Source organism: Phyllobates terribilis, unplaced genomic scaffold, assembly GCF_046119375.1.
Source record: "Phyllobates terribilis strain yellow unplaced genomic scaffold, ASM4611937v1 Scaffold_1__5_contigs__length_1240528914, whole genome shotgun sequence".
Lineage (NCBI taxonomy): Eukaryota > Metazoa > Chordata > Amphibia > Anura > Dendrobatidae > Phyllobates > Phyllobates terribilis.
Genome location: NW_027362761.1, coordinates 1,124,476,205 through 1,124,503,196, shown reverse-complemented (window position 1 = coordinate 1,124,503,196; position 26,992 = coordinate 1,124,476,205). Strand labels below are relative to the sequence as shown.

Below are 26,992 nucleotides of genomic sequence, written 5' to 3'. Positions count from 1 at the left end.
TTTTTCACAATCAAACGCAAGTGATATCAAAGAAATTTTACCACTATCATGAAGTACAATATGTCACAAGAAAACAATCTCAGAATCAGGGGGATCCGTTGAAGCGTTCCAGAGTAATTACTTCATAAAGTGACAGTGGTCAGAATTGAAAAAATTGGCCCGGTCACGAAGGCAAAAACAGGCTCTGGCGCGAAGTGGTTAATAATAATAGCAATGATAATAAATTCCAGAAAGTTCTGCTGTAACAGAACAACTTAAATATAAAGATACATACATGCAAAATATATACAAAAAATAAGATAAACTATACAAATACACTTCGAAAAATGGAAACTCACTAAAAACACACAAAAAGAAAAAAAATCTGTATCTTTAAAGGAATGAGATACATAACTGGCTCCTGAAGTTCAAAGGGCCACTTTTTTATCAGCCCAAACAGTGGTATATCATTGCAGAGAGACATCTGATGATCAGCAGATTGGTTCATTGATCGGGATCTGCAGAGGGTTCATTACAAGCAGGCCTATCATTGTTGACTTTGGAGTGGCAGATGGATAGTATGGTGAACAGCCAGGCATAATAAAATGACTTAGACTCTGCCTCCAAGTCTGCTCCCTATCAGACTCCCCCCCTCATCCTCCACCAAAGCCTCCTGTGCTTTCAATAGAAAGGATCTTCCCATGGTGGTGACGGATTGCATTGCAGCCCTGTAGGAGGCATTCATCTGCAAAGAAATGTGGTTTTGTGTGTTTAAGTGGGACTGTGCTATTGGATTTGGAAGTGCCTGGTGTAAGGTCTGTGCTGTGCCTTTAAGAGCAGAGTGTTTGTTTAGAACCTCCTCCTCTCTCAGGCTGCAATGTGCAGTTAGTTAGCAGCCAGGCTCAGGGAGGCAGCATGCACAGAGTATGCTCTGTATATACACCAGGCTGGAGTGACATGCTATGCCTTCAATGAAACTAACTTACTGTGCCCAGATACCAGCAGCCTGGCACAAACTGCATGCACCAAGCCTGAGGATATCCGAGTAATACAAGGGCACGACACGGAGCCTGGCGGAGATGCAGAAATTCATTCACTGCCTGGAGGATTGCTGTGGCTGCTGAAGGCACAATTCACATTCATCTCACTGTCTACTGACGGGAATATAAAAGCTCAAGAACACAAAAAAGGAGAAGTTGCTTTTTATTTTTTGCCCTGTGATATGAGCACTTTGGATGAGCAAGTATTGTGCCAGGTTGCAAACTTGTGAATAAAACAAGTTCCTCAAGAGAGACTGGCCACCCTAACAATTTTTACGTGTCGTCTTCGAAGCTTCTTTTGGCATTTTTTTCGGTTGGGTATTTTTTTTTTTTTTACTACCAAATGTTTTTGGGATTTGTGAAGAAGAAAATGTGTGGCATTGCTTTTTGGAAGCTGTCCATCTCGGTGGGGTTAGTCTTGGTGATCCTGAGTGAAGTGGCACCTCAGCCTTGCCCGGCTCAGTGCACTTGTACCGGAACGACGGTGGACTGTCATGGGCTAAATCTGCGCAGCGTGCCACGCAACATTCCCAGGAATACCGAACGACTGTGAGTGTATACCTCCTCTTATTTTCTATTATTACGAGTTGAGCAATCAGATAACCCAGAATATTATCACCGGCATCTAGTGCTTTTCGTCTCGGATACTCTTAAAGGTTAATATTATTGGGAGCCTATTGACTTAGAGATGTTTTGGGGGATTTTGGAAAGAAAGCAGGGACCCGTAAAGAAGCCCACTCAATCCCCAAGAGAGAGTAGAAATGCCATGTAGATATCTGTCATAGCTTTTAATATGACCTTCTGTCACCATGAAAGGTCTTTGATTACCCGTTAATAATGCCGCCTAATACTAGCGAACATAGTGTTAATACGATAATGAGTGCATAGAAGACTTTATTAGGCAAGTGCCATGCTCAATTTGACTGAAATTCCAATTCTTCCCTTCAGTGAACCATGCTTCTCCTCTTTACAGTCCCAGCAGTTTTTTGAGCTCGACCATCATCAATATTTATACATGACATAACAAATGGCGCAATAGCCTTCGCTCTTCACTGTGGCACCACTTCTCTCCAGCCATGGGACGCAGGATCATTCATCCTGAAACAGTTTCCCAGTGTGCACAGATGTAAATCCTTCAAGCATTGCCTTTTGCCTGTAGAACATTACTGGAGCACTTAAATCTCACAAGGGCAGAGTACATTACACAGTGCGGGTGACGTCAATCATGGGAATGAGAAAGTGTCCGGTTTGTCAGCATCATTTGGCTTGGCTGGGTGAATGCCACTTTTTTTTTTGGGCCATGATTAAAGGACACTGTTTTGGGGCAAAAAAAAGTTTTCTTTGATAGTTGAATAATGTCATAAAAAATACCAAAGTGGGAACCTTACACTGACACCAAATTCTAAAAGAAAAGTTTTCGGACTCCGACTCAAGATCTTGTAATTCTTCTCTTTTTTGGGGGGTATTTCTTGGCTCATTCGGAAATATTAAAATTTGAGAGTCCTCCGTGGTTGATACCTTTCAATGACTAACTGAAAAGATGGTAACCAATAGCGATATTTTGAGACTTCTCAGTTCATAGTACCTGATGAAGAGTAGTCTCGAATTCTTGCTATTTGTTACCATCTTTTCAGTTGGCCATTAAAAGGTATCCACCACTGACGACTCTAAAATTGTAATATTTTTCTATCTATTGGTTAACACGATACAAAGATATATTTTTCCCTGGTTCAATCAACTCAGTTAGTCTCCGGTGGAATCTTCCACCTTCTTAAGATGTTGACAAGTCAAAGTTTAGGCAAATATTGCATTGATTGTCCTGACATGTAGATATAATCTCTGAATAATATTGTACTAAAAATATGTCATGTCTGCTATTGTCTGGGGAAGTTTCCCTCTTCTAAACTTTTTTCTTGTTTGTTTAAGGGCTTCTGTGTAGTACAGCCTAATCAGGAGTCTTAGTCTCATTCAGACAATGCTTAAGGACAGGCGGTGCCCATAAAAAAAAAGTTAATTTCCAAAGCAATATACTGATTATTGTAACTGTATATCTATTATAGTATGGTGTGATCACTTAATAGGCAATAATTTGAGTGTTGGGAAGAGGATGGGGGGATTCAAAAATTAACCAAAACAGATGGCCCAAGTACTTTTTAACTTTTTTTTTTTTAAGTAAAAAAAATAAACATATTTAAAACTTTGTTTTGACAGTAGGGTTAATTTGGAATTTGGTTTAGTTGCACTGGCCCATATGAGGGCAAGGTTAATTTGAGATGGTGAACTGAGATACTAGGTAAAGTGTTACTGTGCAGACGCTGTATAAGTGCTAAAATAACATATATTATCTAATTTAAGCAGTGTGATGGTGATTTCCTTTAAAATATCCCAAGAGTTAAACTTTTTTTTCTTGCCTAGTATAGAATCTTTTGAACTTCAAAGAGTTGATACTGACTTTTCTTTTTTTTTTAACCCAGTCATGTTTATATTAGGAAATCAGGCCATTATACTCCATAAACAGTCTTCCTGCTGTTTTTCTTCTTAAATTATTAAAAATATTTTTATTGCGTGATTACAATGACTGGAATTTTTTTTTGTTTTCCTTTTACAACTTCGTAGCATTTAATTATTTCAGTCTATACAATTAAATATATTTTTAATAAAAATAAAGTTTCTTATCGTTTGCAGTCTGCTGATGACTCTATGATGTCTAACTAAAATTATTTTATGTTTTCCAAGATTTTTTTTTTTTTGCACAGTCACTCTCTGAAGACACTTTTGGAGCCTTCTTCGAGATAAGGTTTTACAAATGTGTTGTTTTATCAGGTGAAGTTTGGAACCTAGTTATCTTTTAAGATAATATTGATCTCTTGCCAAAAAAAGTTTTAGCTGGCTTTAAACTTTTCAAAAAAGAAAAAAAGTAAAAATAGGAACATTAAGAAAGTGTATATTCTGTAATGTGAAACCCTTATATATTTCTTAATATTTTTTTTTGCATTTTTATAGTGATCTGAATGGAAATAATATTACAAGAATAACCAAGACAGATTTTGCGGGTCTGAGGCATCTACGTGTCTTGTGAGTATTTCATATCCTCGTGTGTATTTTTTGGAAGTCTAATATTTTTTAAAAACTTTTCCACAAATGTTTATTCTACATAATATTATTAAAAATATATATATATATAATTAAAAATAAATTATATTCTTAAAAATAAAATATATAGTTTTGTGAGTTTCTGGGTATGACAATTTTTTTTTCAACTCTAGAAGCAGCTTGAAGGATTTTAAAAAGTTACTTCTGCATATTAATAACATAACTACTGGCATCTGCAAGTGATTACTTATAATTGTCATTGTGTTCAAACACTTTCACAGAAATGTAGCGGATTCTGCTCAGTGTTATCTCCACTGACTATTGTTTTCAATTAAAAAGTACAACAAAAAAAATAATCTGGTATCCATTCCCTTTAAATAATTATATATGTGCTGACAAATTAGAATTCCAAAAATGTCCTAGTTTTTTTTTTAGATGTGCAAAACTTTTCGAAATGTTGGAGGGCGTTTATTGCAAAGTTTCAAAGTTTTAACCAAACAAAAATCTTTTTTTCTTCTTTTACTTCTAAATAGTTTTGCTCAAACTTTCAGTCTGTACTTACAGATTTTTGTAGAATTTTTTTTTTTATTTCACTTAATCATTTTTAACATTAACTTCTAGTTGTATTATGTGTTTTTCTATTCTTCATACCAAAACAAATTTTCTAAAATGTAAAAAATTAATTTTTTATAAAATTACCAAAAGATACATTTTTGTAACTTTGGTTTTTCTTGTATGCGTCTTTAATTTAACTTGACATCGCATTTCATTTTGCAGTTGAAATGTGGGAATTGATGAACCTGTAAAATGATGCCATTCAGGCCTTTGTCAATGAATAAAGACTGATGTGATGTTAATGCTTTGCTGATTAGTGGTGTATTAAACCACGTCCTCACTTTCTTTCTTTTTTTTTTACAGGCAGCTTATGGAGAACAAGATTAGTACTATTGAAAGGGGAGCATTTCAAGATTTAAAAGAGCTGGATAGACTGTACGTATTTTCTATTTGCGTACTTAACTTTGTTTTTTTCTGTGCGCTCGAAGCTTTTACCTAAGTAGAGAGATTAAATAATCCAAGTGGGAATTCATAATTTGGATGTAAACTGTTCTGCCTTCATAAATGCTGATTCAGAAAGTTTAAATTTAGAAGTTGGAAGTTCCCAGTATAAGAGTGTAAAAAAAAAGACAGCTTAATCTAGGAAAGCTTTTTCATTCCTATTTTCTATCCATGTTTTCCAGTAGGAAGAAAAAAAACACTTTTATTTTTGAGTGATTTTTCTTTAAATTTTATTTTTCTTCCAAACTTTCAAGTAACATAACTATTTAGGAAATTATGTGCAGGGTATTACAGATTATTATTCTTTTCCTATGCCAGTACTTCTACCATATAATTAGGAGCTTTCAGTACGCATTATGTAAATCTTAATAGCTAGCATGGTTGAGGGCAGTCTTCCAGGAAATTGTCCTTCTTAATTAATAGAAACTAGGCAGGAAAACTGGATTAGCCAGTTTATTTACCTCCTCTTATTTGACTTAAACCACTGATTATGGGTCCAACGTGAATGATGATGGACGGTCCAAGTGATGTAAATGTAGTATGGTTGAAACAAAATATACATATTGCCATGGCGGCTGTGCCTGATCTGTTTGCAAATTGATACCAACAAATCCTGACTTACTGGAGGTCGTCAGGTTTCTGGTACTTTTGATGACAAGAATTGAGCTGTAGAAGACCAAATATGTCTAATGATCTTCCTTCAGTAAGAAAATTAAAATAATTGCTTGGAAAATTTAGTAAGTCTTAAGGAATGGACCCCAAGAGGATCTTACATTCCCTTTATACGTTAGGCCTCATTTGTTTTCATGTACGTAAAAAAAAAAAGGGACCGATTTTCATTTGTGTGCCGGATTGAATTTTCATAAATGTTGGTTTTGGTCATCAGATTTTCATGAGTGATTCTCTCTCGACTGCTGTCCCTGATTTCTCATGGACACATAGACATGTATGGGTGATTTTGCTGTCAGACTAGGATCAAAAATGGACATGTCGCTGTGTTTTTTTTGGTGGACACATGGTGCACAATAAAAAAGAAGCATGGGAATGTGAGTAGCACCATAGACTTTAATGTGTATGTGTTCTAACCTTGAATATCACAGAGAGAACACGTACATCATTCATGGACATCTGGATGAGGTCTTAGATCGTTGGCCGTTCCCACCAGAAACGATCTGCTCAAATTTTATGTGTCCATGCTCATCACACTAATGTTGAGAGGGTCCTCTGAAAATTTAATGTTTATGGAGATCTCTTAGGTGTCTCCTAATACTGGCAGATATATTGGGAGATGAGCATTGGGCAATCTCTTATGTCGATCTACCAACTGAAAAAAAATGTATGCTTGGTCAAGCAAAGCCTGCATGTTTATAGGGAGTTTGGCTGGTATTTGGCTGTTTTCTCATGTATATGCCTTTCAACTTAATGGATACTGATGAAATCTCCTGAAAAGACCTTGTATCATAAAATAATTAAACATAGAGGTCGACCTTGTGTTTCTTGTGGTGCCAGATAATAATCAACCTTCGTAGGTTTTGTCAGTCCCCACTTTTATCACAAGTTCTTTTGCTGATCTTTAGATTACTTTTGTAATGATCCGGTCCCTTAATCCACTTTATTTACTTGTGATAGTTGTATAATAGGGTTTAAATCCTTGACATGTTATCAGAGATGAGTTTTCTTTGTTTTTCCCAGTGTTTTGTGTGATGACATCATTACAACAATGTTTAAATTTAGACATTCCTGCCATGTCCCAGATAAGAGCCATGAATGACAGTAACATGTGATTACTCAATTGATAGTGTCTGTATGAAAGGCTACCGGGAGAGCAGCCTAGGGTTTGTGTTCATGTGAGTTTCTTAGGAAAAATTTTCCTTCATTATTTTGCTTACAATATTTCAGCTGACTAGCAAAAAACAAGGTCAAAACCTAAAAAAATGAAGAAAAAAATTATAAAAAATCATGACATGTTTTGCTTAGTTTATAACCAGCCCATCCAAAGTCATTAATGATGTAAACTTCTCAATGTTATCTCAATATGCCCAACAACGTAACTTCCGCATTTACTGTAGAGATAATGGACATGACCATATCATGGTTCCTTGTTGCACAGAGACGTCAAGAGAACTTCCGTAGACTTCGGTGGGGCTATAGGATATCGCTTTATGCCTTCATTTTCATACAATTACATGCAGATGTTTATCTGATGGGTTCCATATGGTCCTTTGGATGTTGCAATGTGGAGATATACAAAATACCCATGGAATTCTAAGCTGTTTCTGAGAAGCACAAATAATAAGTAAATGTTGGAAAACATCAGGAAAAAAACAGATAAGGGCTCAATCAGAATTTGTTATGTGTACGGTCCCTTAGACTCTAACTGATCGGCCGGGTGAGAGTTTATTGTGGATTATTTCCCATGTAAATGTGGCATCGCTCAACTAACGAACAACCTAATTCATCAGCTAGTTGCATCTTTTATGTTTATTAATTTTACTCACTTATATAGCGTCATTAATTCCACAACACTTCATAGACAATATCGGCACTGTCCCCATTGGGGCTTACAATTTAAATTCCCTATCAGTATGTCTTTGGAGTGCGGGAGGAAATCGGAGAACCCAAAAGAAACCCACACAAACACGGGAAAACATACAAACATTTTGCAAATGTTGCCCTTGGTGAGATTTCAACCCAGAACCCCAGCGATGCAAACTCTATGGAGATTGAAGGATCAAATTAAAGATCATTCTTCCCCTAATGATTGCATTGGCCTCTAAACAAGCACAGATCAAATAGATCAAGCTCTCCATAGTCCTCCCTCATCTCTGTCGACCACCCTACCCGTCCTCTCCGTTACACTACTGTCCTAAGACTAACATCCTCTATAATCTGAACCTCCCACTTCCGTCTACAGGACTTTTCTCGTGCTTCACCAGTTTTCTGGAATGCTGTACTCCAAAAAATATGGTTAATTCCCAGTATTCATAATTTCAAGCATGCCCTAAAAACACATTCTTTAGACTGGCCTATCACCTCACTTCACTAATCTAAGTAACCATCCTCCTGTTCTCTCCTCCATGTACTTGGTAGCTGTTTGTATCTGTACTATACACATATTTGCATGCCCCTATTTGTTATACTGATGGCTGTACCTTACACGACAAGCGTTTTATTTTTACCTTTTGTGTCCCCCTTTTTCCTCATACTTTGTAAGGGCCCTCACTCCACTTGGTATGCGTTGAACTATGTGTTACTCTGTAATGTCTTGTTTGGTTTGTACAAGTCCCCTCTGAATTGTAAAGTGCTGCGGAATATGTTGACGCTACAGAAATAAAAACTATTATTATATTCTGTCAACACTCATTATGGACAAAAAATGTAATAGACCTAATAGACCTCTGCTAGTATATGGATTTCCTTCCCTAAATATTAAAAGAACTTTCATTCTTAAGATCATTTTCTTAAAATAGAGTTTAAGAATCAGCTTTGGTATCAAGGGCTGAGACATAGAACATGAAACTCGTTGAAGGTTGGAAAGATGAAAGCATGGGCTCTTGTTTTAATACAAATCTTGAAATAGGGAATCGTGTGTTTTATAAGTTTACATACAGTATATGTGTACATTCTTCTGATTCTGAATTATTATATCAATATTGTACACAATATTTTCGTATTGAAAATTTATTTTTTGAACTTTTCCATTTTATTCTCTGTTCACACAACAGTCTGTGTGGTAAATTCCTTAAACTTTTCGTTTTCAAAATACACTGTCCCACATAGGGGTGCGTTATGCTTGAAGGGAATTTTGTCATGTTAGCTTTGAATAGTCTGTTGTGGAGACTTTCTCAGTCTGTTCAGAGCAGCTGAGAGCCCATATCTCCTTGGCTTGTGCTGTAGGTATAGATGTGTCTGAGCTGTTTTATCTACCCGTAGATTATCTGTTCACTTAGTGTTCCAATAAGCAGGTCATTTATTTATGAATTTGCCCTCAGCGTAACTAAATCTGTACACTATCAGTCCTTACTTGACATGTTTGCACGCTCCTGATGAAAGTGTTTTACCTTGTTACTTCTTTTATCTGGATTTTGGGCTACAGCTGGGCATCCTAAGTCAAAGGTTCACACTTATCCTGAGCATCTCGTCACCTTTTCTTTCTAAATCCCCTGTCAGTCGGGCTTAAGAGGGAACCCCCCAATGGTATCCTTCATTCAGTAGAATTCTGTAAAATGGGGCAGACGGTGCCACTCTGTTTGGCCTATGTTTCATCGGTGTCTATTTTTTTAGGCAGAGTGGTCTACCATACTTTTGTATCCACCTAAAGCAGAGTCCAAAGTGACTTAGTCTGCCCTATATTCCTGAATGACTCTATCAAGGTTCCAGCAGTGGTTCTATCTGAAACTGTTTTCAAGGATTAAGACAGAAACCCGACAAAGTGCTCAGCATAGAGTGTAAATGTGAACTAGGCCTAAGGTTGACTATTGAATGTAACTCTGGACTTTCACTCCAGCAAAAGTTCAAACTAAAGGCACAAGAAATCAAGTAAAGCATACTGAGCTCATTACAATGAATACCATGAAAGGCTAAGTGAGTTAAAGAAGTTGTACACTACTTTATAATACCCCCCAATGTACCCCCCCGGGGCCCCTAAGACTTTTTGTAAATACCTTAGGGGTTCCTGGGGGATACATGGGGGGGGGGGGGTAATATAAAGTAGTGGACAACCAGTTTAACTTCATGTTAATTCATGTAGAAAACCCCTGTAAAGGGTTACTATAGCAGACCTACCACCAATCTTGGTTATACTGACTGGTCATGACACCATAATGAACATCATGATGTGGTTCATTGTCCTTCTGGATATTAGGCTGCTGTTCAGACTTATGTAATTTGATAAGGTTTGTGAGCGGATCCTGTACCAAAATCCTCATCAAATCTGCTAACATGTCATTTCCAAAAAATGTGAATGGGATTTTTTAACCTAGTTCACATACTTGTCCACATCACGGAAAAAAAAGACATCCATGAGGAGAATAAGCATGTTCATTAGCCCCATTCAGTTTGGCTAATTCCCCCGTAGATCAACAGCACATCAACAGCACATCTGTGGCATTTGGAACTTCTTGTAATTACAGTACATGTTGGACTCGCCACAGGCAAATACCCCTTAAAAATAGCAAGGGGTTTGTCTAGGATTAGAATAAAGACCTACATACCCATAAGACTAATGTCAGTTGAAGCACAGATCAGCTAACAGTCTAAGGCTGGCCATACATACTAGATTTCTGTTGTGCCAAATTATGCTTCGGCCGATCATACAGCTGACAGCTATCTCTGCCAACACTCCCACACACACAAGAGCACTTGCTCAGCCTGTGTGACATGTCAGCCAGTGGCTTATCTCAGGGAGAACAATGCGATTGTCAGTCCGAAATCAGACATGCGTGATCAACATCTCTTCTGACACTCAGTCGACTGGTGCATCCATCGATATTGGTGGGTTCAGTCGACATTACACTGTGTGTAGAATTATTAGGCAAGTTGTATTTTAGAGGATTATTTTTCTTATTGATCAACAACTATGTTCTCAATCAACCCAAAAGACTCGTAAATATCCAAGCTTAATATTTTTGGAAGTTGAAGTGTTTTTTTTTTTAGATTTGGCTATCTTAGGAGGATATCTGTTTGTGCAGGTAACTATTACTGTGCAGAATTATTAGGCAATTTAACAAAAAACAAATATAATCCCATCTCACTTGTTTATTTTCACCAGGTAAACCAATATCAGTGCACAAAATTTAGAAATAAACACTTCTGACATGCAAAAGCAAAAACCAAAAAAATTAGTGAGCAATATAGCCACCTTTCTTTATGATGACACTCAACAGCCTTCCATCCATAGATTCTGTCAGTTGCTTGATCTGTTTTCGATGAACATTGCGTGCAGCAGCCACCACAGCCTCCCAGACACTGCTCCGAGAGGTGCACTGTTTTCCCTCCCTGTAGATCTCACATTTTATGATGGACCACAGGTTCTCTATGGGGTTCAGATCAGGTGAACAAGGGGGCCATGTCAATATTTTTTCTTCTTTTAGACCTTTACTGGCCAGCCATGCTGTGGAGTAGTTGGATGCATGTGATGGAACATTGTCCTGCATGAAAATCATGTTTTTCTTGAACGAGACCGACTTATTCCTGTACCACTGCTTGAAGAAGTTGTCTTCCAGAAACTGGCAGTAGGTCTGGGAGTTGAGCTTCACTCTATCCTCAACCCGAAAAGGTCCCACACGTTCATCTTTGATACCAGCCCATACCAGTACCCCACCTCCACCTTGCTGGCGTCTGAGTCGGAGTGGAGCTCTCTGCCCTTTACTGATCCAGCCTCTGGCCCATCTATCTGGCCCATCAAGAGTCACTCTCATTTCAACAGTCCATTAAACCTTTGAAAAATTAGTCTTAAGATATTTCTTGGCCCATTCTTGACGTTTTATCTTATGTTTCTTGTTCAAAGGTGGTCGTTTTTCAGCCTTCCTTACCTTGGTCATGTCCCTGAGTATCGCACACCTTGTGCTTTTTGGTACTCCAGTAACGTTGCAGCTCTGAAATATGGCAAAACTGGTGGCGAATGGCATCTTGGCAGCTTCACGCTTGATTTTCCTCAATTCATGGGCAGTTATTTTGCGCCTTTTTTGGCCAACACGCTTCTTGCGACCCTGTTGGCTATTTGCCATGAAACTCTTGATTGTTCGGTGTTCACGCTTGAAAAGTTTGGAAATTTCAAGACTGCTGCATCCCTCTGCAAGACATCTCACTATTTTGGACTTTTCAGAGCCCGTCAAATCTCTCTTCTGACCCATTTTGCCAAAGGAAAGGAAGTTGCCTAATAATTAAGCACACCTTATATGGGGTGTTGATGTCATTAGTCAACACCCCTCATCATTACAGAGATGCACATCACCAGATTTACTTAATTGGTAATTGGCTCTCAAGCCTATGCAGCTTGGAGTAGGACAACATGTATAAAAAGTATCATGTGATCAAAATACTCATTTGCCTAATAATTCTGCACACAGTGTAGTCATATGCATATGAGGGCCTTAATGTGCCTGTGTGACACGTTGGCCAGCTGCTTATGTTAGGGAGAACAATGCAAACGGCAGTTCGAAGTTCGATGTATGATCGACATCTTCTCCGACAATCATTGGCCGATGCCCTGTACACATTAGACTGTTGGCTGAACCCATCGATATAGTTGACTTCTGCCAAAATTAGTCATATGTGTATGGGGGCTTTAATGTGTTTGGGGGGCCTCCCGAGTTTCCTCCGACAGATGATATCAGGGGAGAGAAGTATCTAGCATGTTGGATTTCGACAGACTGATTCTTTCGTTCTCCAGGAGATAAGGCCCTCCTATAGGTGTCTAGCAGTGGCTCTTTCATGGCAACACTGGAGTGCTCGGTCGAGCCAAGTGCTTCTGTGTCTGGAAGACTGAGGGAAGCTAGCTGTCAGCTGAATGATCTTTGACCAATGGCTATCTAGTGTGTATGGTGGGCTTTCTCCAATGCTTCTCTTGTCCGTAGACTTGTCTGGTATCGCAGCTCAGGCTTATTCACTTGACTAGAGATGAGTTACAATACCATACTTCAATCGAATTCACTCTATAAACCAGCCAGGAAATATGTAATATCAATATTCCAGGTTTATATATGAACCTTGGTACAGTCCAGCGTTGTGAACTCCAAAAGGTAGTTTTGTAAAAATGTGGATTCTAAACACCAAAAACACACCACTGGTTAGAGGAGTTTTGACTGGGTCAAACGATTAAAAAATTGATTGTGGTGCCTTCATCACATTATTTTAGACATTTATCATTCTGATATATTAAAATTTTCATCTTGAATGGAATTCCATACTCGCGGTGTTCTACATCATACCGACTATAAACCACTATCCTTCCCTGAGACGTCTCCTTGTAATCTGTTCCCCAGTAGTGTATTTTTCCATATTTTACAGTTCACGAGGCAGGCGTGTTGTCAGGAAATTAGAATTTCTGAGAGTGCATCGTCCTTGTTGATATGCGGCATATCTCCTGCTGTTCGTTATTGTACTGTGCTGCGTTAAGCTTCCTGCACTTTCTCATGTGTTTCACACATAGGCAGGTCAGTCAAATAAAGTGGCCTGGACAATGTCTGCCAGCAATTCTAACCCTTATGTTCTCCTTACAAGTGTCTTTATTAATGCACTGACCTGAGACTTTCGTCTATCTGTTTTCTTCCAGAGGAACCTGTTGCTTTCCAGCAGTTGATGGAAGTGTTTTATTTGTCGCTTGTTATTTATAAGTATTTTTTCTCCTTTTTCTTAATGAACTTGTCACATTCCTTGTTGAACCATATTTTTCAATTACCTAAGTGACCATACATCGTTGGGATGTTTTTCTTAGCTGCTTATTGATCCTTAGAAATAGCGGGTTATTCCAATGTGGCTGGAAGTCAAAAGTTCATAAAATGCACAATGGGGTTGGTAATAGAGTTCACATAGCTGTTGACCGAGATCTAGTCAGCTATGTTCCCAATTTTAGGAGGTCTTTTCGGTGGGAGGAAGAAGACAAGCAGATACCAGACCTTTCTGGCAGCAGCTTTTCTCCCATCTGAACAAAAGGATTGGGCATGATGAAATCCCATCTATCTGACCCTCGTTTCTCACAACATCTGCATTACATTGTTGGTTGTTCTCGACGATTTTGTTGTGATCAGCCACGTATAGAGGAATACAAATTGTTACTGGAGGGTCTTATACCTCAAAAAAAGTGACATAAAGTATTCTAGGTAACTTGGAGCATGCAAAGGAACATTATTGAGGGCCAATCTCTATTCTGCAATAACTGCCTAAAAATACAGATTACTACAAAATGAAAAACAGGATCACTGGTATTGAATATTTGCAATGTTTCCACTTCATGGCAATTTCGTCCATGCCACTCAAAGATGATTTTCACTTTCCTTTTAAGTATATAAGGCTGAATTTGATGGCTTTGAAAGGGTTGCCTTCCTTTGTGGCATTTTTATTTTACTTAAAACCAGGAATTCGTGGCTAAACATAATTTTTGCAATTGGGTTTCAATAAAAGTGTTGAGCCCTTTGGCTTTTACATGCACTTTGTTTGCCTGCAGATTTAACTTTGCTGTGGTCTTTGCTCATAAATCAGCTGAGAGTTTTTAAGGGGCTTTGCAGTGATGTAGAATTGTAGTTTTAATGATGACTCATGCAGGGAAAATAGACTTCCTGTCTCTACATAGATCTTAGAAGGATTCAGCTAGTCTGATTTTAATTAGGTGATGTCATAGATTTAATGAAAAAGAGAAGAATTAGCTGGGTAGAAGGGCAAAATTAGCAATTATAAGTGTGCAGTGCTATGTAATATGATGACTGCAATATAGTAAGAGGGTAAAAACTTTGATGGGAGTTCTTCTTTAAGATAAGCATAATAGGTGGGACATTCGGCACCCACGTCGAACATCTGCTACCACTGGAGGCCTTAAGTTCTTGGATGCTGCCAAAACACAGCAGCTCTTTCATTTCTATAGTGGCTGCCGCCAAGTACTACAGATTCACCCCGCGGCCACTTTAGTTCTGGCAGCATCTGATGAGGTAGGATGGTGCTGGGTGTTGCATCTCCACCAATCAGATATACAGTAAATGGCTTGCCTTAAGCATAGGCCATCAATAACAAATTCCTTCAAAGATAGACAACCCTTTTAAGCAAGCAAAACAAACACTTTTTAGGTTGACTGGTATATTTTACAAATCACTCAAACATACTGAAATCCAACAGCGTGATTCTTCTTTCCTCTGACATCTGACTTGATGGTCGTTCGATTCCCTGAAATCAACTGATTTGGCCAATATTCATCTAATGGGTATGGCCACCTTTAGACCTTTTTTCAATCTGCTAAATATGTAACTAGATGCGAAGCTGCCCAGTGTATATTAATGTCAGCAATATGAATCTTTGCCTGGTGTCAACTAGAAATATTATGGTTCTAAAGGACCTATACCAATTGGACTAAAGTAGGCTGAATCCACCGACATTAGCGGGATCGGACGACAGTCTAATGTGTATGGGGACCTCCAGTCTTTCACCAGGCAGATGATGTTGTGAGGAAGGATTTGGCAATTTCACCGCTGATTGTTTTGTTCAACTGGGTAGATAAGCTGCTGCCATTGAAGTCTGGCAGAGCTCTCTCGTAGAGAACACATGAGCCCTCACCCGAGCTGAGAGTTCATGAGTGTGGGGTTTCAAGAGAGATTGCTGTTGGCCTAACAATTGTTTGGCCAACAACTATCATGTATTTTATTTTCTAGACTTTTTAAGCACCAGTGATATAGCACTGGCCCTGCTAATAAAGAGGTTGGTACCCAACAGAGAAGTTTTATTTGGCTTCTGAATGAAATGTGTCCGTTAGTTGGATTTGACTGTCTGGTCTACACAGTACAGTGATAACTTTGATCATTGTTTTCTCTTTGCTTCAGAGTAAAAGTCCTTCTTTACACCTATTGACCCTGCTTTTTTCATCATCTTGAAAGAAAGAATTCTGTTTTACATGATAGGACTAATTTTCCAAGTTAGACTATTACGATTATAACCACGCTGAGCCATTAATGGTAAGCGTTGTTCTTCTCTTTGTGCTGAAGTCCACTTAGATCTCTTTAAGAAGTCAATCTCTGAGAACTGTGAAAAGAAGGACAGGAGATTTGGGGTTTCTTGAATGGATACCAAGTTCTATATGAACAGTTCCTTTATAGCGATTCCCAGATGTTGGCCGAGGGTAAATATTTCATATTTGTGAGGGAAAAGTCGAAAGAATCCCTTTTGTTCACAAGTGCCAAGTCCATCTGATGGAGGTACATTGTTATCTGACAACCAATTCATCTCCTTGGGACCCTGGAATTCAGAACCATTTCTAAGGCAACCTAGAGATACATTACAAATATAGTTCTTTTCATGCCCTCTCTAAACAAGGGTTGCGGAGAAAAGTCCTAGCTTCTATTCCCAAGTGAAAGGACAAGCGGCTCAGTGAAATCACATCCACGATTCAAGAGGATTGTATTTCATCACATTCTAAAAAGTTTGGTACAAATTGGCACAGATTTGTACAAGGTTTAGTCTTCAACAGGAACAATGCTTATAACTACTTTTCCAAAGCAAATCAATCAATCAATCTATCTATCTATCTAGCAATCTATCCATCTATAGTGAAAAACCTGACCAGCACCTCTTAAGTGTGAACAGGTTCCAGCTGCAGTAATTGCATAATATACAAAGAAAAAGCACAGCAGCACTCTGTGATGGCCAAGATACATGAAGCTGAACTGTATTGTTACTCAGTAAGCTGTACTTACAAAAAACGAAGGTTCTTAGCACATAAATTGGCCAATTCATGTGTGTCCATCAACCACGGCAAGGTGACCTCCCCTGATGGGTCCTGTTCTACCCTACATGCCACTTTTAGGCTACAAGCCTACAACTAAACGGACAAACATGTCTCTCCTGGGCTAAATCCCCTACAATTTAAATGGGCAGGTAGAATTGCTTACACATCACCTGCTGGTTAATGGGAGGAGTGCAGAGTCAGATAGGAGGCAGTTATAACCTCCTATAGTAAAATATAGTGAAAAAACCTGACCATCACCTCCTAAGTGTTACTGTAGTTACTGCAGCTGGCACCTGTTCACACTTAGGAGGTGCTGGTCGGGTTCATTGGCCAATTTATGCGCTAAGAAGCTTTGTTTTTTGTAAGTACAGCTTACGGAGTAACAATACAGATCATATTCAATGTTTTCATTGTTTTCATCTATCTATCTATCTATCTATCTATCTATCGTTCCATATTTATCTATGCATCCATCTCTTTTTATCTATCATCTAACACCTATCTATCTTAGAGGCACAATGCGCTGGCTCTTTGCCTTCTCAGTAAATTAATTTTGCTTGAACCATTAGCATCAATCAGAGAAGCTATTACGTTTGCAGCATATAGCACATTATGCCATGGAGACTAGTAGATCTCCTTCTGTGGACATTAATTTGAAATGATGGTGAGAAACTCTTTCCAGACCTTTTCACAAATTCCCAGCCAGAAAGGCTGTTTATTTTTCCCATGTCTATTTTTGTTCGTATCGCTCCTCGACAGCATTTGCCGGGTTCTCCTTACAGCCCAGTACAGATTGGGATGGTGTAGCAGGCACTGTGGCCGTTGCCCTGTTCTTTACTTTTATTCATTGTTTAGCTGGGGGACAAAATTCCTTACAGACATTCCTTGCATTTTACAGCACGCATTGTTAGGCTTGGACAGAGCTCTAATAATCCAAGTACAGTATCTGGCACAGACCTGCAGACGTTGCAAAGGTTTGCTATTAAATCTTAGGTTGCGCTGAAGAAGATTTGTTGGCTCCAATAAAATGTGATCAGTTCTTTAACTTAACATACTTTATCATACTTTTTGTATTTTTTAATTGTCTTTGTTTTTTTCAGAAAATTAAGATATTAACTATTTACAGAGTGATTGCTTTCTTTACAATCTGTTAGAATACTTTCTTCCATTTCTAAAATTACTTTTTGATGGAACGCTTTAAAGGGAACCTGTCACCAAGTTTTCCCAAGATAAACTAAAGCCACCACCTTTAATGCCTATTTTACAGTAGTCTAGCAACCTGGATATAAGTACTCAACCCCCTCTGCGTATTACAAAAAATACCTTAGGCTGAGGTCCGGTCCGATGGGCGTTGCTTGTCTTGCTACAGCGCTTCCTGTATACCCGCAATGGCTGCCTTCCTATTCTGCTTCATGTGGTTGACATGTGGTTGACATGTCCTACATCATTCACATAGGGCCCCCAATCTCGCTCCTGTGCAGGTGCACTTCTATCAGCCCTATGAGGGCAGAGCAAAGTACTGTGATGCGAATGCCCCGGCTTTACTTCTGGGTCATTGGTGCTCTTTGACCTCTCCCGGCTTATGCCCATTGCAGGACGTTGCTCTGCCCTTAGCTATGCTGAGAGAAGTGCGCCTGCGCAGGAGTGAGATTGGAGACGCTGTGTGGATGATGTAGGGTGCGTCATACACATGAAGCAGGGCAGGACAGTGATTGTAGGGATAGAGGATGCGCCACATCAAAACCAGCAACGCTTTTCGGACCAGATCGCGCCATATTGGGGACTTATCTACAGGTTGCTAGACTGCTTTAAAAGAGGCATTTAAAGTAGTCGCCTTAATTCATAATGGGAACACCTGATGACAGGTTCCCTTTAAGGGAAACGTAGGATTTGATGAAGCGGGCCATGACTTCTATTGATCTCATGGTAAATAAAACAGAAAATAACTCAATATACAGCCTTATAAAATCAGAGGTGTACAGGGCCCAACAGAAGTCTTGGAAGTTGGAATTTCCAGCATATATTGCAATCTGTGTGACAGAAGACGATGGCGATCTCACCTTCCACTGTGTGGTATCCAAATGCCCATAGAGCACCCACCCTAGTGATTAAGTAATTGCTAAAAAGGGTAGGAAAGTGAATGGCTGATTGAGAAGAGACATTCATGATTGCAAGCTGGGTCATACATGGTGCATGGAGCAGGTAGACTCTGCATTGGAGACTATGAGCTGCCAGACAGTTTAGAGCGAGAAACACACCATTATTAAATGAATGATTGTGATGTTTAACGACTACATGTGTATGGTGCTATTACATGAGAACTGTTATTAGCAAACTTTTTAAAGGGAACCTAAGTAAACTACAGGCAGTGTCATGTTGGGGCTGCTGCACTGATTAATATGATACCTGAGGTGAAGAAATCCGTCTTGTGGTTCTTGTGTAATCAGTGTTTGCGGTTGTTATGAGTTAATGATATGCCCGTGCTCCAGGGCAGGACTGTAGGCAGGGTCTTTCCTTGGTGCTCTAGGCCTGATCTGTAAGACAAGACCAGCCCACAGGTTGCCCTGAAGCACAAGTATATTCTTCATCATAGAGACAGAGAGACTGTCTCTCTCTTATACAGCGACCACTCACTGCAACAACCCCAACATGACAATGCCTGTAGTTTACTTAGCAAAATCCTGCTGACAGGTTCCCTTTAAAGGGAATCTTTCAGCCTAAACTGATATAATAAGTTAACTACAAAGCCTTACAGGGGATATAGCTCCTATACAAATCACGCCGTTCATGTTCCAATCGCTGCCTTCGTTCTGCACAAACTCCAGTTTAATCACATATGCTAATTAGTGTGCTTGGTGCACCCTTAGTGTGGCCAAGAAGCTCAGTACACCATTTTGCATGTCATGCTTGCCCTAACTGATGATTAGCAGTCTGAAGCGAGCACTGTCTGCAGAAAAAGCTCGGGCAAGCCAGTGCTGTCAATCACCAGTGAGGAAGGAGGACACATGCAAAACCATTGGGTGGAATGCTACACTGACCCTTTAGGCCATGCCAAGGGTGCACCAAGCAACATAATTAGCATATTTGATTAAGCATGAGTTTCTGAATAACAAAGGAAGTGATTAGAACGCTAAAAGTGCAATTTTTATTGGGGCTATATCCCCTACAAGGCTATGGGCTTATTTTATACTGTCAGTTTTGGTTTACAAACCCCCTTTAAGGAACTTGATAGTTGTTTGGTACTAATTGTCTCCCTTTATGGTGCTGTTACTTGTGTGTTTTATGGCACTATCATTTGGGCACTATATTATGCTTTTACAAGGTGGATCTGAAAGCTAAAGGTTTTGGATGTGGCATGAATTATTCGGGTACTCTATAGTGCTATTATGTAGACACCATATGCTATCCTATTATTGTCACATGAAACCAAAGCTTAGAAGATATAACTTAAAGCTCAGATAGGGCCAAAATTTGGTAAATTTGCAGTGGTACACTATATATCATGCGTACCCTGCCTCGTTCGTGGTATTCATTCAGTATAACATTGTACGGTTGGTGTCTATGTGTCATGGTACTGCTGCAACTTTCCTTTTTACTTAATATTTCATTACTCTTCTGATTCTCTTTTAGGCGTTTAAATCGAAATAATCTTCAGGTTTTTCCCGAATTGCTTTTTCTGGGAACTCCCAAACTCTACAGACTGTAAGTACACCCTTCATTCATTGTTTGTCTCCCTTCATTCCGTCTGTGTTTGTCACTTTGGACACAGTAATTTTTTTTCCCAAAGTTACGATTTGTTATTATTTTGCCAAAACAATGAATGTTGTGTCTGAAATGTTAATCATTTAGTGCAGTTTATCATTCTTGCACAAATACTTCAGGGTGAGTAAAAAGTCAGGAGTCCAATGTCTGCGTCTGTGATGAAAGTCGCCATCGGTGGCATTTACTGTAGGAGTCTGTAATGGTAAAATTGGTCTATTATTATTTGAGGGTGGAGATACAATGGCAATTTTTAAATATAACTGTATATTATTAGACTGCATTCACACATCCATTTGATGCATCCATTTTCTGTCTGTTATCCAATCGGACAGCATCCTAACCCCTAAAGTTGCATTGATCCATACATACATCAGTTTTAAAAACTGATCCATATCTCCGGTACAGATAACTCAGAACATTTCCTGTTCTCATCTTTGGTGGATCAGACTCGGCCACTAAAGTCTATGAGGATGCATGTAACACGGATGACACACAGAAGACAGACTTTTTTTTTTTAACGGTCTTCAGCTCGATCTCGGGCCATGGCGGCATGATGGATGAATGATCTGTAGGAAGATCGATCTTGTGGAAGCCTAGATAGATCCACCAGGGTCTTGTCCACCATTGTCTTGATAGTATGAAGTGATCGGGTTGCTGGTCTTCCTCTTCTCCTTGTTCCTTCTATTCTTCCGACCATGATGTCCTTACTCTCTTCGACTTGGTACTTCCTTGTTAAATCCTTGTTTCATCCGTTTTTACTTGATCCATTGCTAAGAGTCAATGGATAAAAAAGTTCAGACAGTCTATTGGCTTCAGTGAAAAATGGATGTGAAAAAAACCAATGCAACTAGGATGACACCTGCTAAAAAAATCATCCCATTTCTCTAGGATGGTAGCACTCACTCGTATGTGTGATGCAGCCCTAGGGAAATCCTAAAAATATGACCTATTGGAGGTTCTTGAAGACTTGAAAGTTGAGAAACACTGATTTCTAGGTACAGATAACTGGTGCTGATTATGGTTCTGTTGTCTCTGGATGTGGATGCTTTTTTATGGACTAAAATATATGTGTGTGTATTATAATGATAAATGTATTACAAAACTTAAATTGGAAATTAAAAAAAAAAAAATTGAAATTGAAAGCAGGTCCAGACTTTGGACTTTTTGTATTGAACATGTACAGATTCGGCAAAGGTTGCCTCGACTCAGATAACAAAGTTACTGGATATCACAGCACAAAAAAATGCAATTTAAATGACACCTAACTTCAGGCAATGGCTTATGCAATCATAAGTTTTCTTACCCTTAAAGAAGACCCTTCGTCAGCTCAAAAGTGGCCAGCTTTAGCGCTTCTTTTATTCCCCCTGCTCCCCTGAATCTTCCATTTTGGGGGTTTTGTTTTTTTAATCCCAAATATTCTTCCAGAAATGAAGGCCTTTTAATTCATTGATCATTTTTCTTGTCTTTACCAAGGGAGCATCGCTCACAGGATCCTCTAGGGTGTGTCTTTAGGCTGATCTTCATTATTACCCTGTGAGCAACGCTGAATTGGTAAAGATCATAAAAATTAGCAAAAAATAAAAAGGTTTATATTTCTAGAATCAAATAGCGAACATAACAAATAAAAAAACTCAGGAGAGCAATGGGAATAAAATAAGAGCAAAACGGGTCACTTTCAACCTGGTGACTCCTCTTCAAAGGGAATCTGTCAGTAGGATCAACCCTCCTAAGCCGTCTATATGGGCATGTAGGTCATAGGAAGCTGAATAAAATGATACCTTGATATCTGTGATCTGATATAATTTTATTCAGCTTCCTATGACCTACATGCCCATATAGACGGCTTAGGAGGGTTGATCGTTCTGACAGATACCCTTCAAGTAAAATAGCCTTCCGTGAAAAGTTATCAAGATGGGGCTTTTTGAGTCGAGATAACCTTTTCTAGATCTGTACAAATGAATGAAGTGAAAGAAATCTATAGTTAATAATAATGTTTTAATGATCGAATCTTCCCATTGAGTCTGTAGTCAGCAGGATTCAATGTCACTGACAACCATTTGTGCGTTGTGACAATTCAGCTTGAAATCAGCTAGGTTTTTCTCTTGAGGAGTGGTCTGAGTAATCGCACTACTATATTTTTGCTCCTAAAGGATTAATTTAAATTCATTAAAAAAATTTTCCTTTCTTTTTCAGCTGTGTATAAATGGTGTGCCATAAGGAGAAAGCTCATTTAGGTGTGATTGTCTATATATATATATATATATATATATATATATATATAGATATATAGATATATATATAGATATATATATAGATGTAGATAGATAGATATAGATAGATAGATATATATACTCATTACTGCACTGTACAGTTATTTGGTTCCCACATTCTTATGTGATTGATACTATGGAAACGAATTATTCTATTACTGTTTTGTCTTTTGGGTAGATGATTGTCGAAAAAGAGCACAAATGGTGGGAGTGATTGCCCACTAGCAAATACAAATATCCTATTCTGTCAGATCAATATATAGCAATTGTGAGATAATAATTATCTCACAATTGCTATATATTGTTAAATGATTGTCCGAGCAAGAAGCTAACATTAATATTCAGTGTTTTTCTTTAATTTTACATATCTGTCACCAGATACATATCTTATTAAATATATCTCTCGAATCTGATGGGGCTGGTGTATTTACTTTAAAAATCCAAGTAAGAATGGCAGTATAGTCCTTATATTAAGATGAGTCCATTAAGAGCTGCTCATTTTAATATCAAGATTATACAGTCATTCTGACATGGATTTTCAGTGTTAGTACACTGGCTCTATCAGGTCTAAGACATCAGTTTAAAGGAGTATTCTCAAGTTTGGCCTGATCCTTCAGACTGATCCTACAGATGACTAAATTGGTCCTAGTTCGCTGTCAAACTTGCAGATATTTTGTTAAAAAATAAATTATTTTTGTCTTCCTCATCAGTTATGATCGTCTTGAAATAAAACATTTCAATTTCCTATGACAGAGTTGTTTTTTTAGAAATTTGTAAGCGGCTGTTTACACGCTATAATCATTGTGGTTGAAACAATGACAGTAATAAATAAAATATAACTTTTATTAAAGGGGAGTTAAAAAGATATACAGTTAGGTCCATATATATTTGGACAGAGACAACATTTTTCTAATTTTGGTTCTAGACATTACCGCAATGAATTTTAAACAAAACAATTCAGATGCAGATGAAGTTCAGACTTTCAGCTTTCATTTGAGGGTATCCACATTAAAATTGGATGAAGGGTTTAGGAGTTTCAGCTCCTTAACATGTGCCACCCTGTTTTTAAAGGGACCAAAAGTAATTGGATAGATTAAATAATTGTAAATAAAATGTTTTTTCTAGTACTTGGTTGAAAACCCTTTGTTGGCAATGACTGCCTGAAGTCTTGAACTCATGGACATCACCAGACGCTGTGTTTCCTCCGTTTTGATGCTCTCCCAGGCCTTCACTGCGGTGGTTTTCAGTTGCTGTTTGTTTGTGGGCCTTTCTGTCTGAAGTTTAGTCTTTAACAAGTGAAATGCATGCTCAATTGGGTTGAGATCAGGTGACTGACTTGGCCATTCAAGAATATTCCACTTCTTTGCTTTAATAAACTCCTGGGTTGCTTTGGCTTTATGTTTTGGGTCATTGTCCATCTGTAGTATGAAACGACGACCAATCAGTTTGGCTGCATTTGGCTGGATCTGAGCATACAGTATGGCTCTGAATACATCAGAATTCATTCGTCTGCTTCTGTCCTGTCACATCATCAATAAACACTAGTGACCCAGTGCCACTGGCAGCCATGCATGCCCAAGCCATCACACTGCCTCCGCCGTGTTTTACAGATGATGTGGTATGCTTTGGATCATGAGCTGTACCACGCCTTCGCCATACTTTTCTCTTTCCATCATTCTGGTAGAGGTTGATCTTGGTTTCATCTGTCCAAAGAATGTTCTTCCAGAACTGTGCTGGCTTTTTTAGATGTTTTTAAGCAAAGTACAGTCTAGCCTTTTATTCTTGATGCTTATGAGTGGCTTGCACCGTGCAGTGAACCCTCTGTAGTTACTTTCATGCAGTCTTCTCTTTATGGTAGATTTGGATATTGATACGCCTACCTCCTGGAGAGTGTTGTTCACTTGGTTGGCTGTTGTGAAGGGGTTTATCTTCACCATGGAGATTATTCTGTGATCATCCACCACTGTTGTCTTCCGTGGCGCCCAGGTCTTTTTGCATTGATGAGTTCACCATTTCTTTCTTTCTTTCTCAGGATGTACCAAACTGTAGATTTTGCCACTCCTAATATTGTAGCAATTTCTCGGATGGGTTTTTTCTGTTTTTGCAGCTTAAGGATGGCTTGTTTCACCTGCATGGAGAGCTCCTTTGACCGCATGTTTACTTCACAGCAAAACCTTCCAAATGCAAGCACCACACCTCAAATCAACTCCAGGCCTTTTATCTGCTTAATTGAGAATGACATAACGAAGGGATTGCCCACACCTGTCCATGAAATAGCCTTGGAGTCAATTGTCCAATTACTTTTGGTCCCTTTAAAAACAGGGTGGCACATGTTAAGGAGCTGAAACTCCTAAACCCTTCATCCAATTTTAATGTGGATACCCTCAAATGAAAGCTGAAAGTCTGAACTTCAATTGCATCTGAATTGTTTTGTTTAAAATTCATTGTGGTAATGTCTAGAACCAAAATTAGAAAATTGTTGTCTCTGTCCAAATATATATGGACCTAACTGTATATTTATATATTTAACACAGTAGACAATGTACGTATAGGCAGAGACCTGTCAATCCAGGATAGCGGAGGGGGAAGAAGCTGCCAGGGACCTGCCTGTCCGACTAGTCTACAGCACGGTCTTGGACCCTTGCGGCTTTTAAAGTATGTTTTTCTGTGAAACGCTGCAGAGTTTCAGAGTCCAACACACCTACCTGAGATAATACAGACAGTGCCTGATACATGCTGCCCACAGTTCAGGCAGCATGTATCAGCTGACAGGTTCACTTTAATATATTCATACTGGTGTAACATAGCTGGGAAGGACAAGGTTAAATCCCAGCTCTACAAGATCGTGATTACATGCCCTTAAGTTGCTTTAACTAAAAAACAGGGTTTGTGTTCACTAGGTGTTTCATCCTGCTGAATGGAGCAGAGTTAAGTGTGCTGCTGGTGAGTGTCCAGCCAAAATGTGAGCTGTAGCTGGGAGAGAGACATGCCAGGGTCTCTCTCTGAATGGAGACTGCGCTAAGCAGTCTGTGAGAGCTGCAGAGAATTGTGTGGAAGCTGCCTGTTCAGTGTGAACTGTGCCCAGAGTTGAACACTTCTGATTGGTGCTGGAAGCTGCTGGATACCGCGACTAGTGGGATCGTGCCTCCTCTGTGTATGAAGTCCGCTCTGGGAGAAAGGACTGTAATCTGTTTGGGTGAACCCGCACTGACATAGGTGATCATGATTAAATGCACAGGCCTTGTGCAAACTGCCTTTCATTGTTCATAGCAACCAATCACAGCATAGCTTTCATTTTATCGGGGCTGTTTAAAAAGTGAAAGCTGAGTTCTGATTGGTTGCTATTGGAAACAAATACATTTTTTTCCCTTTAGACTGTTTGTATGAATCTGCATCAACATTACATAAGTAACAATGAACTTGCCCTGAAAATGACGACATTTACTTCCCTTTCCTTTTGAATAAAACTCTTGTCCATAAAACAAACAGAATTCTTTGCAGATGAAGTGTTCATGTAGATGAATGGCGCATTATCTCAGAGCTGAGCTCATATTAGATGCACCTTTTAGATCCCCACGTGTCTTTTTTCCCCTGATCTTTATCTACATTCCTGTCCAGGATGACAATGGGAAATATAGGACAAAGGTGAACAAAGCTAGAAAGGGTCGAAAGAGGGAGATGTGGCAACACACGGCTAAGCCAGGGATGCGTACAGCGTCTCCTGAGATAATATACATAGGAACAATAAAGATGGCCGAAGATTTGAGATCTTTATCTGCAGATCATTTGCAGATTCAGCTTATTTGCCATAAATATGTAATTTTTTTTTGTTCATGGTATAAATGCTGTGACTTTTTTGCATCCGGCATTGTTTTTGTCTGGTCCTTTGTCTCTGCATTCATGAAATATGGTCCCCTCTTCTAAGGCTATGTTCACACACGTTGGGCTTTTCAGCATATTATGATGCAGATTTTTATGAAAATTTTCAGCTGCGTTTTGCAGTACCAGCAAAGTGTATGAGAAACCAGAATTCTCTGTTCACACATCTTGTTTTTTTTTTTTGCTGTATATTTTGTGCCTTGGTTGGGTTTTTGGAAAATAGAGCATGTCACTTCTTTCAGCATTTTTTCAGCGTTTCTTCACCCATAGGAAGTAATGGCTGGTGAAAAAAACACTGAAAAAAAGTACCAAAAAACGCAGGTAAATTTTTTCAGCATTTTTGATGGCAAAAGAGAATGAGGTTCTTTTTTTTCACAGAACTTTATGTACATACATAAATAGAGAGAGAAGGACAGTGAATAAAAAGCTAAAAAAACGCATAAAAAAACGGCAGCAAAACCCACGTTTTTGATGCAGCTGATTTC

The 26,992-nt window shown here is 38.8% G+C and overlaps 1 protein-coding gene across 3 annotated transcripts in view; it reads left to right on the top strand.

Annotated features, from left to right (window-relative positions):
* The first annotated feature begins 651 nt into the window (after window positions 1-651).
* The window catches only part of SLIT2 (slit guidance ligand 2), a 418,064-nt gene continuing 391,723 nt past the window's right edge, over window positions 652-26,992 (top strand). The window contains exons 1-4 of one of the 3 annotated variants that reach the window (XM_073646958.1): window positions 652-1,568; window positions 4,023-4,094; window positions 5,031-5,102; window positions 20,227-20,298. In XM_073646958.1, the coding sequence (XP_073503059.1) occupies window positions 1,363-1,568; window positions 4,023-4,094; window positions 5,031-5,102; window positions 20,227-20,298 (422 nt within the window). In that variant the 5' untranslated portion in view covers window positions 652-1,362. The remainder of the gene's footprint in view (window positions 1,569-4,022; window positions 4,095-5,030; window positions 5,103-20,226; window positions 20,299-26,992) is intronic. The other 2 variants (XM_073646944.1, XM_073646948.1) reach the window with 2 other exon arrangements.